The sequence below is a fragment of the Amblyraja radiata genome, chromosome 34, assembly GCF_010909765.2.
Source record: "Amblyraja radiata isolate CabotCenter1 chromosome 34, sAmbRad1.1.pri, whole genome shotgun sequence".
In the NCBI taxonomy this organism is placed as follows: Eukaryota; Metazoa; Chordata; class Chondrichthyes; order Rajiformes; family Rajidae; genus Amblyraja; species Amblyraja radiata.
This window is the reverse complement of record NC_045989.1, coordinates 14,492,402-14,506,752: the sequence shown is the minus strand read 5'-3', so window position 1 is coordinate 14,506,752 and position 14,351 is coordinate 14,492,402. Positions and strand designations below refer to the sequence as shown.

Below are 14,351 nucleotides of genomic sequence, written 5' to 3'. Positions count from 1 at the left end.
ACGGTTCGATAGGGAGAACACTGATGTACCTTCCCGCGCCCCTTTTCGCCCTGACGGTGTTAGTCATAGTCACAGAGGCCGATGTCAGAAGATCCTTCAGGGGGATGAACCCTTGGAAAGCGCCTGGACCTGATGGTATACCCGGTTGAGTTCTCAAGACCTGTGCAGACCAACTGGCGGGAGTTTTTGCAGACATTTTCAACCTCTCACTTCTGAGGTCTGAGTTTTTTCACCTGCTTTAAGAGGGCATCAACAGTACCGGTGCCCAAGAAGAGTAAGGTGACGTGTCTCAATGACTATCGACCAGTGGCACTAACGTCTGTGGTGATGAAGTGCTTTGAGAGGTTGGTTATGGTGCACATCAACTCCTACCTCGACAAGAACCTCGACCAACTAGTTTGCATACCGCCACAACAGGTAGATGCAATTTCACTGGCTCTCCACTCCGCACTGGACCACTTGGACAATAAAAACACCTACGTCAGGCTGTTGTTTATAGACTACAGCTTGGCGTTTAATACCATCATCTCTTCCAAGCTGGTTACCAAGCTCACGGAACTGGGCCTCTGCGCATCCCTCTGCAATTAGATCCTCGACTTCCTCATCAACAGACCAGTCTGTTCGAATTAGAGGAACCACTCATCCTCAGTAACAATTAGTACGAGAGTACCTCAAGGCTGCGTGCTCAGCCACCTGCTTTACTCACTCTATACTCATGACTGCATAGCCGGTCATAGTGCGAACTCCATCATCAAGTTGGAAGAATCACAGATGGGGCCGAGTCAGAGTATAGAAGTGAGATTGACCGACTGACCAAATGGTGCCAGCACAACAACCTAGCTCTCAACATCAGTAAGACCAAGGAACTGATTGTGGACTTTGGTAGGGGAAGGATGAGGACCACAATCCTGTTTATATCAACGGGACGATGGTGGAGAGGGTCCATAACTTCAAATTCCTGGGTGTGCATACATCAGAAGATCTTTCCTGGACCCAGCATACCGATGAAGTTATAAAGAAGGCACATCAGCAACTCTACTTCCTGAGATGATTACGGAGATTCGGCTAAACATCTACAGGTGCATGGTAGAGAGCATACTGACAGGTTGCATCGTGGCCTGATTCGGCAACTTGAACGTCCAGGAGTGTAAAAGACTACAAAAAGTTGTGGCCACTGCCCAGTCCATCACTGGCATTGACCTCCCCACCGTCGAAGGGATCTATCGTAGTCGCTGCCTCAAAAAGACAGCCAAAATCATCAAGGACCCACACCATCCTGGCCACACACTTATCTCACCACTGCCATCAGGAAGAAGGTACAGGAGCCTGAAGATTATAACGTCCAGGTTCTGGAAGTTTCTTCCCCACAGCCATCAGGCTATTAAACACAATAGAACTGCAAAAGACTATATTATTATTTGTTATTTGCACTATATTTGTTACTTATTGAACTTTTTCTTTTTTTCCCCCGTTATATACAATGTTTACATATTCACATATTCTGTTGTGCTGTAGCAAGTAAAAACTTCATTGTCCCGTCTGGGACATATGACAATAAAATACTCTTGACTCTTAAGGAGTTCACTTCTGTGGCTTGTAAACATGATTTACCTTTCATAAAACTATGTTGACAGTTTAATTACATTATGCTTCACAAGGCGACGAGTCATTTCTTTCTTGATTATAGACTCCAGCATTTTGCCAATAGAAATTAGGTGAAAAGACCAATCGTTCTTTATTTTTATATTCCTCCCTTCCTAGACAAAGTAAACACATTTGTAGTTTTCTTGTCTGCTGGTATCTCACGAGAACTCAACGCGATTTGAAAAACTTCAAGCAAAGGCTCCAGTATTTCTACAACCACATCTTTAAAAGGGTTAGAGAATAGCACAGCAATTGGGGAAATTCTATGCATACGTTTGGCTTCCATAACCATAGATGGATATTGTTGCCCATGATTACTTCATGTAAAATTCCCTGTGAAAAGTATTTCAACATAAGCATGTCAGAATGCATGAGAGAATAATCCACTTTCTGAAGGGGAAGTGGCAAATAGAAATTGTTCATTAACTACCAAAGCCAAAAACTTCTGGCAGGTTCCTTTCAATTACTTTTGCAATTTTATTTCTCTGCAATTAACCATTAATTTGCTACAGTTCCCCTGTATAATGTGATGCTTATGTCTATAATCCATCTTAATCGTAATCTGGAGCCTCGATTGTATTAAATCAATTACCTGAAGCATTAACATTAATTCTTCATCGCCATTATCCACTGCAACATCAAAAGCTGTTTTGCAGAATTTACTTGGTGTGTGAACATCAGCTCCATATTTTATCAAGAGTTCAACCACGTCTTGGTGACCGTGCTCCACAGCCCAGTGAAGTGCTGTCATCTTAAGCATATCCTTTGCGTTTATGTCAGCTCCATTCTGTCAAAAGTAAAGAGAATGTGTAGGTGGCATTATCACTTTTATTAAATTAATTATCTGATATTATAAACATTATCCACAGGGATATCGAAGGCTATTTTGCAAACATTGTAATAAAATATGAACAGAGGGAAAGTAAGGGAATGCATTTTAAAAGAAAATTATTCTGATGTTCATACAAATCCTCTGAGCACAAGAACATTACTATGTCTGAAATAGAGTGCTGATATGTTTTGATTTAAATCAACATTAGACTTTAACATTCCTCTTTTAATTTGCAATAGTTTTATGGATCAGAAGGAGGTATAGAGGGATATGGGCCAAATGTGCAGGCATGAGACAGGAAAAAAGAGGAAGAGAGATGGGGATCTAGGGGTTCCAAGGCCGCCCCCTTTATGCAGAACATTTTTGATAATTATGCCTTGAAATGACAGTTTTCTTGCCTGTTTACCCTTTAGACTTTATTTTTTAAATTGTACCTTAAAATAACACATTTTCCTTGCTTGTCACTTCTTAATTTACACAGAAAATGTGTGATAATCATACCTTAAAATGACACCAACTCCTTGCTTGTTTACACTTAAGTCATATTGAAAATATTTTATATTACACGTACACCTACACTTGTAACATATTGTTCCTTACTTGTTTATTCTAATTAGAGAGAAGTATTCTTTACACTGGAAATGTTTTATACCTTTTTGATAATTATACCTTGAAATGACCCCATTTCCTTGCTTGTTTACCCTTAATTTATACTGTAATTTTTTTTTAAATTATACCTTACAATAACACATTTTACCTGATTGAATCAGGTAAAAAACAAAAAAGAATATTGTAGTTTCTATGACATACAGACTCTTGAATGCTTTTGTTTTACAAATGAAACAGTTCTCACATTTTAACAATGTAATCGCTACTCTACATGTGCGGAGCTGAGCGCTAGCCGTAGAGATGCGCATGCAAAAAAGACGGTCGGCCCGGTAAAATCGACTCAGCAGATTTCCACGCACTCAACCATTGGCACAGCAGCTTACTGTCCATTTATAGCGGAGATTTAGACTGATTTTTTTTAAAACTGTATTTCGAAATCCACGGATCCGCGGAGAAATCTCATGCCTGCCTACCTCCACTCACCTTCCCTCCCTCCCCTGTCCCACCTCCACTTACCCTCCCTCTCCCACTCTCACTCCCCCTACTCTCAACTCCCCCCTCTCCTACCTCCATTCCCCCTCCCTCCCATCTCCTTCCCCTCCCTCCACTCGCCCTCTCCTCGCCTACCACACCACTCTCCCTCCCTCCCCCTCTACCTCCACTGCCCCTCCCTCTCCCTCCACTCACCCTCTCCTCCCACACCACTCCCTCTCCTCCCACACCACTCTCCCACCCTCCCATCTCTCCTACCTCCTCTCCCTCTCTCCTACATCCACTCACCCTCCCTATCCCCCCACACCCTTCCTCCCTGTCCCCTCTCCTACCTCCACTCACCCTCCCTCCCACTCCCCTACCTCACACACCCCTCCTTCCCCCTCCCACCCTTGCATACCTCCACTTACCCTCCCTCCCTCACACCCCCTTCCCACTCTCCCTCCCTCCTACCTCACCCTCCCTCCCCCTCCTTCCTACCTCTCTCCCTCCCTCCCTCTCCCCTCTCCTACGTCCATTCACCCTCCCTCCCTCCCCTATCTCCACTCACCCTCCCTCTCTCCCCTCTCCTACCTTTGCACATGCGAAGACGATCAGCCCGCACCCGCGTACACGCTTTTCGCTAAAATCGACACACTTTCCGCTAAAAGCCATTTATATCGGAGATTTAAGCACTGTTTTTTTTTTTAATCGAATTTCAAAATTCGCAGAAATCCGCGGATCAATCTCATGCCTGAATGTGATTAGCATAGGCGTGGCATCTTTGTCTGCATTGACAAGTTGGGACGAAGTGCTGGTTTCTGCGTTGTATGACTATGACTCTTGTCTACATACATCAGTAGGAAAAAGAAAAGTATCTTTTGTCGCTCTGATTGTAATTACCCAAAGCAGGAAGAGAACACATTGAAAGTGCTCTATTAATCTCATCCCATGCATTCCGAATTTACCTTTATGAACTATTTCTATTTATCCCCTATGCCCCATATTCTGTTATATTTTGATGAACTAAAATCTACCAATCATAGATATAACACAATCAATTGGCTTTATCAATGATTGCAGAGGAAAGTTCCAAAATTCTCCCAGCTTGTAACTTCACTCATATGTGATTTGGCTCCAAGATCAACCTAAATCAAATAGTGCCTGACAGCCTGGTCACCACATATATATTCTCAGAACCTACACCATCTCCAGTACATTCACCATGTTCTTTGTTTAATAACCCAGTAAACCTTTATCATCAAGGCCTTGAGAAAGTTTTAGATTAACATTGCATCTGAAATGCTTAATAACGTTCCCTCAGTACTGTACTGAGACAGTCATCCAAAAGTATCTGATGTCGGCTCTGTAATAGAAATTGAACCCACAACTGCAAGTATGATCCATGGTTGACATAGAATGACAGAATTTGTCCAACCATACCTTCACTAGTACCTCCACAATGTTTGCATGGCCTGCTGATGCTGCCATATGCAGTGGCGTTCTGTCCACTTTGGTTCTTGCATCCCGACTCACTCCTGCGCGAAGCAGCACTTCTGCTGTTGAATAATGACCATATTGAGCTGCTAGATGAAGGGGTGATGTTCCAAGCTGTAACATTGGTAAATAGAAATTAACATAAGATGGCAGTTATAGGGAAGCAAAAGAAAAAAATGAAAATCTGAAATTAAAAAATTGCAGGCAGCAATTGTGAAAAAAGAAATTAATGTTTATGTTAATATCCTTTTGTAGTTGGAGTTATCTAATCTGAAACCTTTAGTTTAACATTCATAGAATTATAAGTTGTACAGCACTGAAAAGGGCATTTAGGCCCTCAATGTCCATGACAAATCTTTGTCCATCTAACCAATTATGTTAGCCTGCATTAAATGTATATCCTTCTATGCTTGCTTATTTAAGTGTTTGTCTAAATGTCTCTTAACTGTAGGGATTGTTTCTGATTCCAAATGCCAGAACCCAACCACTCTCTGTGTAAAAAAAAACTTTCCCTTCAAATTCCCTTTAAAATCATTCCTCTCACCTTAAACCTATGCCTCTTGTTTTTGATATCTTACCATGGGGTAAAGATTATGACTATCTACCCAGCTATCATGTGCCTCTTATGACTCTGCCTGTTTATACCTCTATTGAAATTACTCCTCAGCATCCTTCGCTCCAAGGAAAGCAAGGCTGGCCTATCCAATTCCTTAACTCCTTTGATCCAGACTGCATTCTAACGCATTTCCTCCGTACTCTCTTCAGCACAACTACGTTCCTTTCTCTCCGAATGCTGACAGAATTACTAAGTATTTCCATCATTCACATTTTATTTTATAACAGAGCGGTGGCTTTGTAGCTAAGTTTGCAGTCGATACTAAGGTAGGTGCGGGGGAAAGTAGTGTAGAGGAAGCAGGGAGTCTGTAAGAAGGATGTGGACAGGTCGGAAGAGTGGGCAAAGAAGTGGCAGATGGAATTCAGCAAAGCAAAATGTGCTGTCATGCACTTTCGTAGTAGGAATAAAGGCAAAGACTATTTTCTAAATGGAGAGAGGATTCAGATATCGGACATGCAAAGGGTGTTGGCAGTGCTGGTACAGTATTTCCAAATGATTAATTTGCCGGTAGTGAGGAAGACAAATGCAATGCTAGCATTCATTTTGAGAAAATTAGAATATGAAAGCAGAGAGGCTCTAGAAGGCAATGGTCAGATCACATTTGGAGTATTGTGAGCAGTTCTTGCGCCCTACATCTGAGGAGGTATGTGTTAGAGTTGGATAGGGTCCAGAGGAGGTTTATGAGAATGATCCCGGGGATGATTGGTTAACTTAGGATGAGCGTTTGACAGCTCAGGGCCTATATTTGCTGGAGTTTAGAAGGATGAGAGGGTTCACATTGAAGCTTACCAAATAATGAAAGGCCTAGATGGAGTGGATGTGGAGAGAATGTTTCCACTAGTGGGAGAATCTAGGATCAGAGGGCACAGTCTTAGAATAAAAGGATGTACCTTTAGAAAGATGATGATGAGGAATTTCTTTAGTCACAGGGCGGTGAATGTGTGGAATTCATTGCCACAGATAGTTGTGAAGGCCAAGTCTCTGGGTATTTTTAAAGCAGAGATTGACAGGTTCTCCTTCTCAGACATATGAGCTCCCAACAGCTCTACCCATAACTGATACATTCAACACTTATGTGGTGTAAATTAGGCTTATATTTACTCAATTCCCAACGGCTGAAGACTATAGCTAACGTTCAGAATGTACCGAATCACAACTCGCCTTCGGCGCACATAAGCATTTGCTGTCCACTACCACAAGTTTATTTCTTTATCTTACACACTAGTTCCTTGCTGTCCCACAGCTCAGAATTAATTCTGTCAGACTATGGCCATTTATATCAAAACACAGATCTGAAAAGATAGCAAATGTATTCAATAACAAAAGTCAGTGGAGCACAGACTGTTCTTACCCAATCTGTTGTGAAAGGGGCACCATTGGACATCAAGATTCGCACTTCATCATCCTGGCCAGCTCTGGCAGCTTCCAAAAGCTTCTTCCCCAAATCCACAAGAGACATCTAGTCAAAAGGTAGATAAACACTATTGAATAATTTGTTCAACCATACCGAGGTAATCATTTATTGTGGCATAACTGTTGAGGAAAAACATGGACTTGCAGAAAAACAAGAAAATGAAAATTTCACTTTGTGCACAATTCATTTATTTCCACAAATTATCAGAGTTTGAAGTGTCCTTTGCAAAATGATATTGACAGGAATCATTTTCCAATGTTCTCTCGACTCTGGATCAGTTCCTGAAGACTGGAGGAGTGTCAATGTAACCCCACTTTTTAAGAAAGGAGGGAGAGAAAAAAAAATGGGGAATTATAGACCGGTTAGCCTTACATCGGTGGTGGGGAAGATGCTTGAGACGATTGTTAAAGATGTTATAGCAGTGCATTTGGAAAGCAGTGACAGGATCGGTCAAAGTCAGCATGGATTTATGAAGGGGAAATCATGCTTGATTAATCTTCTGGAATTTTTTGAGGATGTATTAAGTAGAATGGATAAGGGAGAGTCAGTGGATGTGGTGTATCTGGACTTTGAAAAAGCCTTTGACAAGGTCCCACACAAGAGATTAGTGAACAGAATTAGAACACATGAAATTGGGGGTAGGGTATTAACATGGATTCTCCGTGGATTGTCACCTTGTCGTGGTGGAGAAGCTTGTGTGGTCCTGAGATCCTGAGAGCGATGCCGTGTGGAGCTATACTCCTGGTAGGGCCACCCATGGTGGTACGGTTGAGGGGGAGGTCTGACAAAGAGCAATCCAACCAAGACCTCAACAGTGGAACAGGTGGAGGATGATGGCTGACTTTAGTAGACAGTCACAACGTCTGGGAATGCGGATGAAGGCTGCAGCCGGTCATCTTGGATTCCATGCCACTGGATTCTGACCCAGATCTGTCAAGGACCGTGTGGTGGCTGTCTGGCATCCACCATGAGAGGACATTCATACTTGTTTCGAGTGACCGCCGATGATTGACATGGATAGAGTACTGCAAAGAGTAGGAATTAACGGGCCTTTTCAGAATGGCAGGCAATGACTAGTGGGGTGCTGCAAGGCTCTGTGCTGCGACCCCAGTTTAGACGAGGGAATTAAATACGACATCTCCAACTTTGCGGATGACACAAAGCTGGGTGGCAGTGTGAGCTGCGATGAGGATGTTATGAGGCTGCAGGGTGACTTGGATAGGTTGGGTGTGTGGGCCGATGCATGGCAGATGCAGTATAATGTGGATAAATGTGAGGTTATCCACTTTGGTGGCAAGAACAGGTAGGCACTTTATTATCTGAGGATTTTCAGATAATAAGAGGATTTGCGTTTAGGAGCAAGGAGGTCCTACTGCAGTTATGGAGGGTCCTGGTGAGGAAATTGTGTTGTCTAGTGTGACCGCGCGGATTTCCTCTGGGTGCTCCAGTTTCCTCCCACACTCCAAAGACATGCAGGTTTGAAGGTTAATTGGCTTCTGCAATATTACATAGTGTGTTCGATAGTGCTAGTGTGCGGAATGTTCGCTGGTCGGTGCGGTCTCGGTGGGCCAAAGGGCCTGTTTCCACGCTGTATCTCTAAAGTTACGATTGTCATTCTTTTCAGTGAAATTATAGGGAGGTTTCACGGCAGTCGGGTCACGACCCATGACCCGTACTGTTGCTACGCTACTCCAAATAATAATAATAATAAATTTTATTTATGGGCGCCTTTCAAGAGTCTCAAGGACACCTTACAAAAATTTAGCAAGTAGAGGAAAAACATGTATGGGGAATGAAAAAAATAGTAGAGACATGACTAGTACTCAAATTAAAAACAGAATTCAATTCAAAACACAATACGAGGCAATTCAAGCACAGATGAAAAGGGAGGGGGACGTGGGGCTAAGGATAGGCAGAGGTGAAGAGATGGGTCTTGAGGCGGGACTGGGAGATGGTGAGGGACACGGAATTGCAGATCAGTTGGGGGAGGGAGTTCCAGAGCCTGGGAGCTGCCCTGGAGAAGGCTCTGTCCCCAAAACTGCGGAGGTTGGACGTGGATGGAGAGGAGACCGGCTGATGTGGATCTGAGGGACCGTGAGGGTTGGTAGGGGGAGAGGAGGTCAGTGAGATATGGGGGGGCCAGATGGTGGAGGGCTTTGTAGGTGAGGATCAGGATTTTGTAGTTGATCCGGTGGGAGATGGGAAGCCAGTGAAGTTGTTTGAGGACTGGAGTGATGTGATGCCAGGATTTGGTGTGGGTGATGAGTCGGGCGGCTGTGTTCTGGACCAGTTGGAGTCGGTTGATGTAGGTGGAGCTGATGCCAAGGAGAAGCGAGTTACAGTAGTCCAGTCGGGAGGAGATGAAGGCATGGATGAGTCTTTCAGCAGCGGAAGGTGTGAGAGAGGGTCTGAGTTTGGCGATGTTGCGGAGATGAAAGAAGGAGGTTTCAATGACATGGCGGATGTGAGGCTCAAGGGAGAGGGTGGAATCAAAGATCACGCCAAGGTTGCGGGCCTGGGGAGATGGGGAGACAGTGTTGCCGTCGATGGTGAGAGTGGGGTTATTGATTTTGCCGAGTGTGGCTTTGGAGCCTATGAGGAGGAATTCTGTCTTATCGCTGTTGAGTTTGAGGAAATTATGTTGCATCCAGGTTTTTATAGCTGACAAACAGGAGTTGATATGGGAGAGGGGGGGGGGGGGGGGGGGGGGTTGTGGAGGGATTTGGTGCCGAGGTAGATCTGTGTGTCGTCAGCGTAACAGTGGAAGTCCAGGTTGAAGTGGCAGAGTATCTGACCAAGGGGGAGGATGTAGATGATGAAGAGGAGGGGGCCAAGTACGGAGCCTTGGGGAACGCCTTGAGTGACTGTGGCTGTAGCAGAGGTGTGGTTGTGGAGAGAGATGAAGTGGGATCTGTTGGAAAGGTAGGAACGGAGCCAGCTGAGTGCAGAGCCTTCAATGCCGAGGTCTTTGAGTCTGGTGATCAGGATGTTATGGTTCACTGTATCGTAGGCTGCGCTCAGGTCGAGGAGGATGAGGATGTTGAGGGAACCGGTGTCAGCAGAGGTGAGGAGGTCATTGAGGACTTTGAGGAGAGCAGTTTCTGTGCTATGGAGGGGGCGAAAGCCAGATTGGAGGGGTTCAAGTAGGTTATACGCAAGGAGGTGGGAATGAAGTTGCGACGCAACGATACGCTCCAGGGTTTTTGAAAGAATGGGAAGGTTTGAGATTGGGCGGTAGTTAATGAGAGAGGAGGGATCAAGACCAGGTTTCTTTAAGATTGGTGTAACAGCAGCAGTTTTGAAAGCGGAGGGGACAATTCCTTGGGACAATGAGGAGTTGAAGAGATTAGTGAGGTAGGGGCAGAGAACGGGGAGGCAGGACTTCAGCAGGGGAGTGGGGAGAGGGTCGAGGGAGCAGGTAGTGGGTTTGGAAGAGCTGATGAGTTTGGAGATTTCAATAGGGGTGACCAGATCAAACTGGGAGAGGAAGCAGTGTGTAGGAGGGGTAAGGAGGTCAGTGGAGATGTTGAAAGGAGGGGCCTTGGTAGGTGGTGGAGTAGATGCTGGGGAGTCGGGTACAGGGGATAAAGATTGATAGATGGTGCTGATTTTATCAGCGAAAAAGTGGAGGAATGAGTTGCAGAGATCCGGAGTAGAGGTAGGGAGAGTGTTGGCTCGAGGCTTGAGGAGGTTGCCCACTGTGGAGAAGAGGGTTCTGTGGTTTAGGCAGGGATCGGTGAATATGGAGGAGAGGTAGGCAGATTTTGCAGCAATGAGGGCATCTTTGTAGTCAGTGAGGTGGAGTTTGTAAGCTTCAAGGTGGACTGTGAGAGATGATTTCTTTGTGAGTCGTTCAAGTCGGCGACCAGTCTGTTTCAGTTTGCGAAGTGCAGGTGTGTACCAGGGTGAAGATGTGTTGAAAGTTACGGTTCTTGTTTTGAGGGGGGCCATAGTGTTAAGGGAGGTAGACAAGGTGGAGTTGAGATGGTTTGTGAGATCATCAGGTGAGATGGGGGTTGAGTCCAGGGGGAGAGTGGTGGAGAGCAGGTCAGAGAGATGGTGGGGATCAATGGATTTTAGATTACGGAAGGTGATTTCTCGGAGGAAGCGGGGGCGAGGTGTCGGAGAAGGGATGGTGAACCGTATAAGCTTATGATCAGAGAGGGGGAAGAGGCAAGGATGGAGGTCGAATACCGGTTGATTTGTGGAGCAGACCAGGTCAAGGATGTGACCTTTGTCATGGGTGGGAAAGGTGACGTACTGAGTGAGAGAGAAGTTGTCAAGTAAAAAGGCGAATTCAGATGCGAGCTTGCAGGTGGGGGAGTCCATGAGAATATTTAAGTCACCAAGTAGCAGCAGACGTGGGGAGAGGGATGAGGCAAGTGTGAGGAGTTCAGTGAAGTCAGATAGGAAGGAGGGGTTTGGTTTAGGTGGCCGGTAAATGAGGATGACTGTCATGGAGGAAAGGGCTTTGAAGGCGAGGAATTCAAATGATGCTACTGGAGTACACGCGATGAACTGAAGGTAGGCACTTACCATTGTTTCAAGTGTAGCGGGCCCGTTAAAACACGTTGAAATTGTCAATTTTTGCGCTGTAAATAATTATGGAAATCAGGATAAGCGTGTGAGACATTTAACCTACTTCAGAATTCCAAAAGTGAGAAGAAATTTGGCTGTAAATTTTTTAAATCGCCCATGGTTCCCAAGTGGGTTTTTATATACAAAATGAAAACGCATCTGAAGAAAAATTTACAGCCAGATTTATCACTTCTGACTTTTTAGATACCAAAGGAATCAAGAAAAAACACAAATAATGCCGTACTTGATGAAATGCAGTGAGCAAACGCGATAATTTCCAATATTTTCAATTCCGATATCTGCACGGCCATTGTTTACCAAGCACTTTAGCTGTTGTTGTCCCTTCAGTTCTCGCCTGTCTATACCTTCATTTCGCTTCATGTTTGGAATTCTAAAGTTGGGTACATGTCTCTCACACTTACCCCGACTCCCACAATTTCTTTCAGCGCAAAAATTCAACATTTTGGCGGTTTTTAACAGGTAGGAAAGTACGCGTTTCTTGTATTAATAACATATACCGGAAGTGACGGATGTCTTCCAGATGGATTGAGCGGCTCCGTGCGTCAAGCCCTATGACCCAGTGACCTTACGTGCAATCCCCCTATACATTTATTGTAATGTGATTATTAGAACTGTGGAGTTCTCAAGATGTGGTCTAACTGGTATTGTATAGATTTCTAGTATAACTCCCTAGTTCTAGTGCACTGCCTTGATTAATTGAGGATAGCATCCTTCATGGCTTTTTTAACCACCTAAATGAATTGTGCTGATATACATAATGATCAGTGTATCCACTGGTTCCCTGGAATGCAGGTGCTAATGGAATCAGTGCTGAAGGAGGTCATTGCAACATTGTGTAGAGAGGAAAAGACACAAAGTGCTGCAGTAACTCAGCAGATCAGGCAGCATTTCTGGCCCACTGAATTGCTCCAGCACTATGTCTTTTTTGGTAAACCAGCATCTGCAATTCCTTGTTTCTACAGAGAGAGATGGATTACTGAAGGCCTGTCCCACTAGGGCGACCTAATCCGCGAGTTCTGGCGAGTTTGCCCTCGACTCATACTCGCAGCATGGTCGACACGAGGTCGTAGGTCTTCGTAACTCTCCTTCATGCTCGAGAGTGGTCTCCGCGTACTCGAGGCCTCAGCTAGGTCGCAGAGTTTTTTTCAATATGTTAAATAAATGCCAGCGAGTAAAAAAAAGTCGCCATGGAAAAAATCGATACTTTTTTTACTCGTAGGTTTAGTCGTAGTAGATCATAGTAGGTCGGCATGTTAGTCGTAGGTAGTCGAAGATAGTCTTCATCATAGTCAAAGGGAGGTCAAAGGAGATTGAAGGAGGTCCTCTTCACTCCCCACTATTTTCCAATTTTCCCGAAGTTAGTTGTAGCTAGTCTTCAACATAGTCGAAGGAGGTCTTCTACATAGTCGAAGGAGGTCTTCAACGTGTCATTTTTTTAAACTCTTCTAAACTCGCCAATTAGGTCGCCCAAGTGGGACAGCCCCTTGACAGTGCTGCTGTCAGACCATGGCCTGTGCTAGGAACTGCGGCAGATCCTGCAATAAATTACCCTTTACTAGGTGCGGAGAGGCTGCCTGGGAAAACAGGCTTGGGACAAGGCAATGCATTCACTTTGCGGTAAGGTGTGGAGCTTGGTGCTGCATATTCATCAGCAAGGCAAATGCCGGTTGTTGCTGGGACTTGGCAATGGCTGCTGCCTAGGTGGACTGAGTAGCCGGACCCTAACATCTCCCTGTTTAAGAAAGAACTGCAGATGCTGGTAAATTCGAAGGTGAACACAAAATGTTAGAGAAACTCAGCAGGTGAGGTAGCATCTATGAAGCGAAGGAATTGGCGACATTTCCAATTCCTTCTCTCCATAGATGCTGCCTCACCCACTGAGTTTCTCCAGCATTTTGCGTCTACCCAAAAGTCTCTCTTATCTCCCCAGCCCAGAGATGTCATTATAGTACTACTGTTGAGCATGTTACCATAGTAAAGACTCTGGGCTTGAGTGAGCTGTGTAGTCAAAACAAAAGTTGGGAAGCTGCTGTCTGTCCACAGCATTGCCCACACTCACTGTGAAGATCATCCCCCATTTCAACATTGAGCAGGCAATTCACTCTCCCCATCCAGTCCAATGCCAGCCCTCATCGGCAGCCAAACCACAGCAAGGTTTGCTGAATTATCAGTGTTGCGTCAGGTTACTGGCACAGTCTGTGAAGGTATGGACGGAAGGACCACATTCAGTAAACAGCATCCTAATGAACTAGAGCACGGAGCAAGGTAATGGTATGTAGCCCCACGTCCTTCTGTTCCTTTACCTCACTCAATAGCCTCCCACATATGTTACTTTCCCCTGCTTTAGCTTACACGTCTCTGAAATCAAGATACCTTTTGTCAAATCGATCAAAACATAGTTTTATTTCTCACCAATGTTTGTATCATCTGTAAATTTCCTTATCAGTCCCCTAACGTTTCGATCCCCGTCGACAATAATATGTACCACCAAAAGCAACAGACCTAACACTGGGCCCTGCGGAATTCCCCTGATAACAGCCTTTTAGTCACAAAAACACTTGCGAACTTTTACTTCGTGTCACTAAATCCATTTTACATTAAATTGGACATTGTTTTTGATCGCACGTTCTTTTGGACATGGTACCGGTCTGCAATGTCATTTTCTCTCC

At 44.7% G+C, this 14,351-nt stretch overlaps 1 protein-coding gene across 8 annotated transcripts in view; it reads right to left on the bottom strand.

Annotated features, from left to right (window-relative positions):
* gabpb1 (GA binding protein transcription factor subunit beta 1) overlaps positions 1-14,351 on the bottom strand; it is a 47,465-nt gene that overhangs the window by 32,337 nt on the left and 777 nt on the right. For 5 of the 8 annotated variants that reach the window (XM_033050241.1, XM_033050238.1, XM_033050243.1 and 2 more), the window contains 3 exons: positions 7,021-7,128; positions 5,000-5,167; positions 2,237-2,431 (listed from right to left, as the gene is read on the bottom strand). In XM_033050241.1, coding sequence (XP_032906132.1) covers positions 2,237-2,431; positions 5,000-5,167; positions 7,021-7,128 — 471 coding nt within the window. Of the gene's footprint in view, positions 1-2,236; positions 2,432-4,999; positions 5,168-7,020; positions 7,129-11,619; positions 11,676-13,741 lie in introns of those variants that run through there. The other 3 variants (XM_033050239.1, XM_033050244.1, XM_033050240.1) reach the window with 2 other exon arrangements.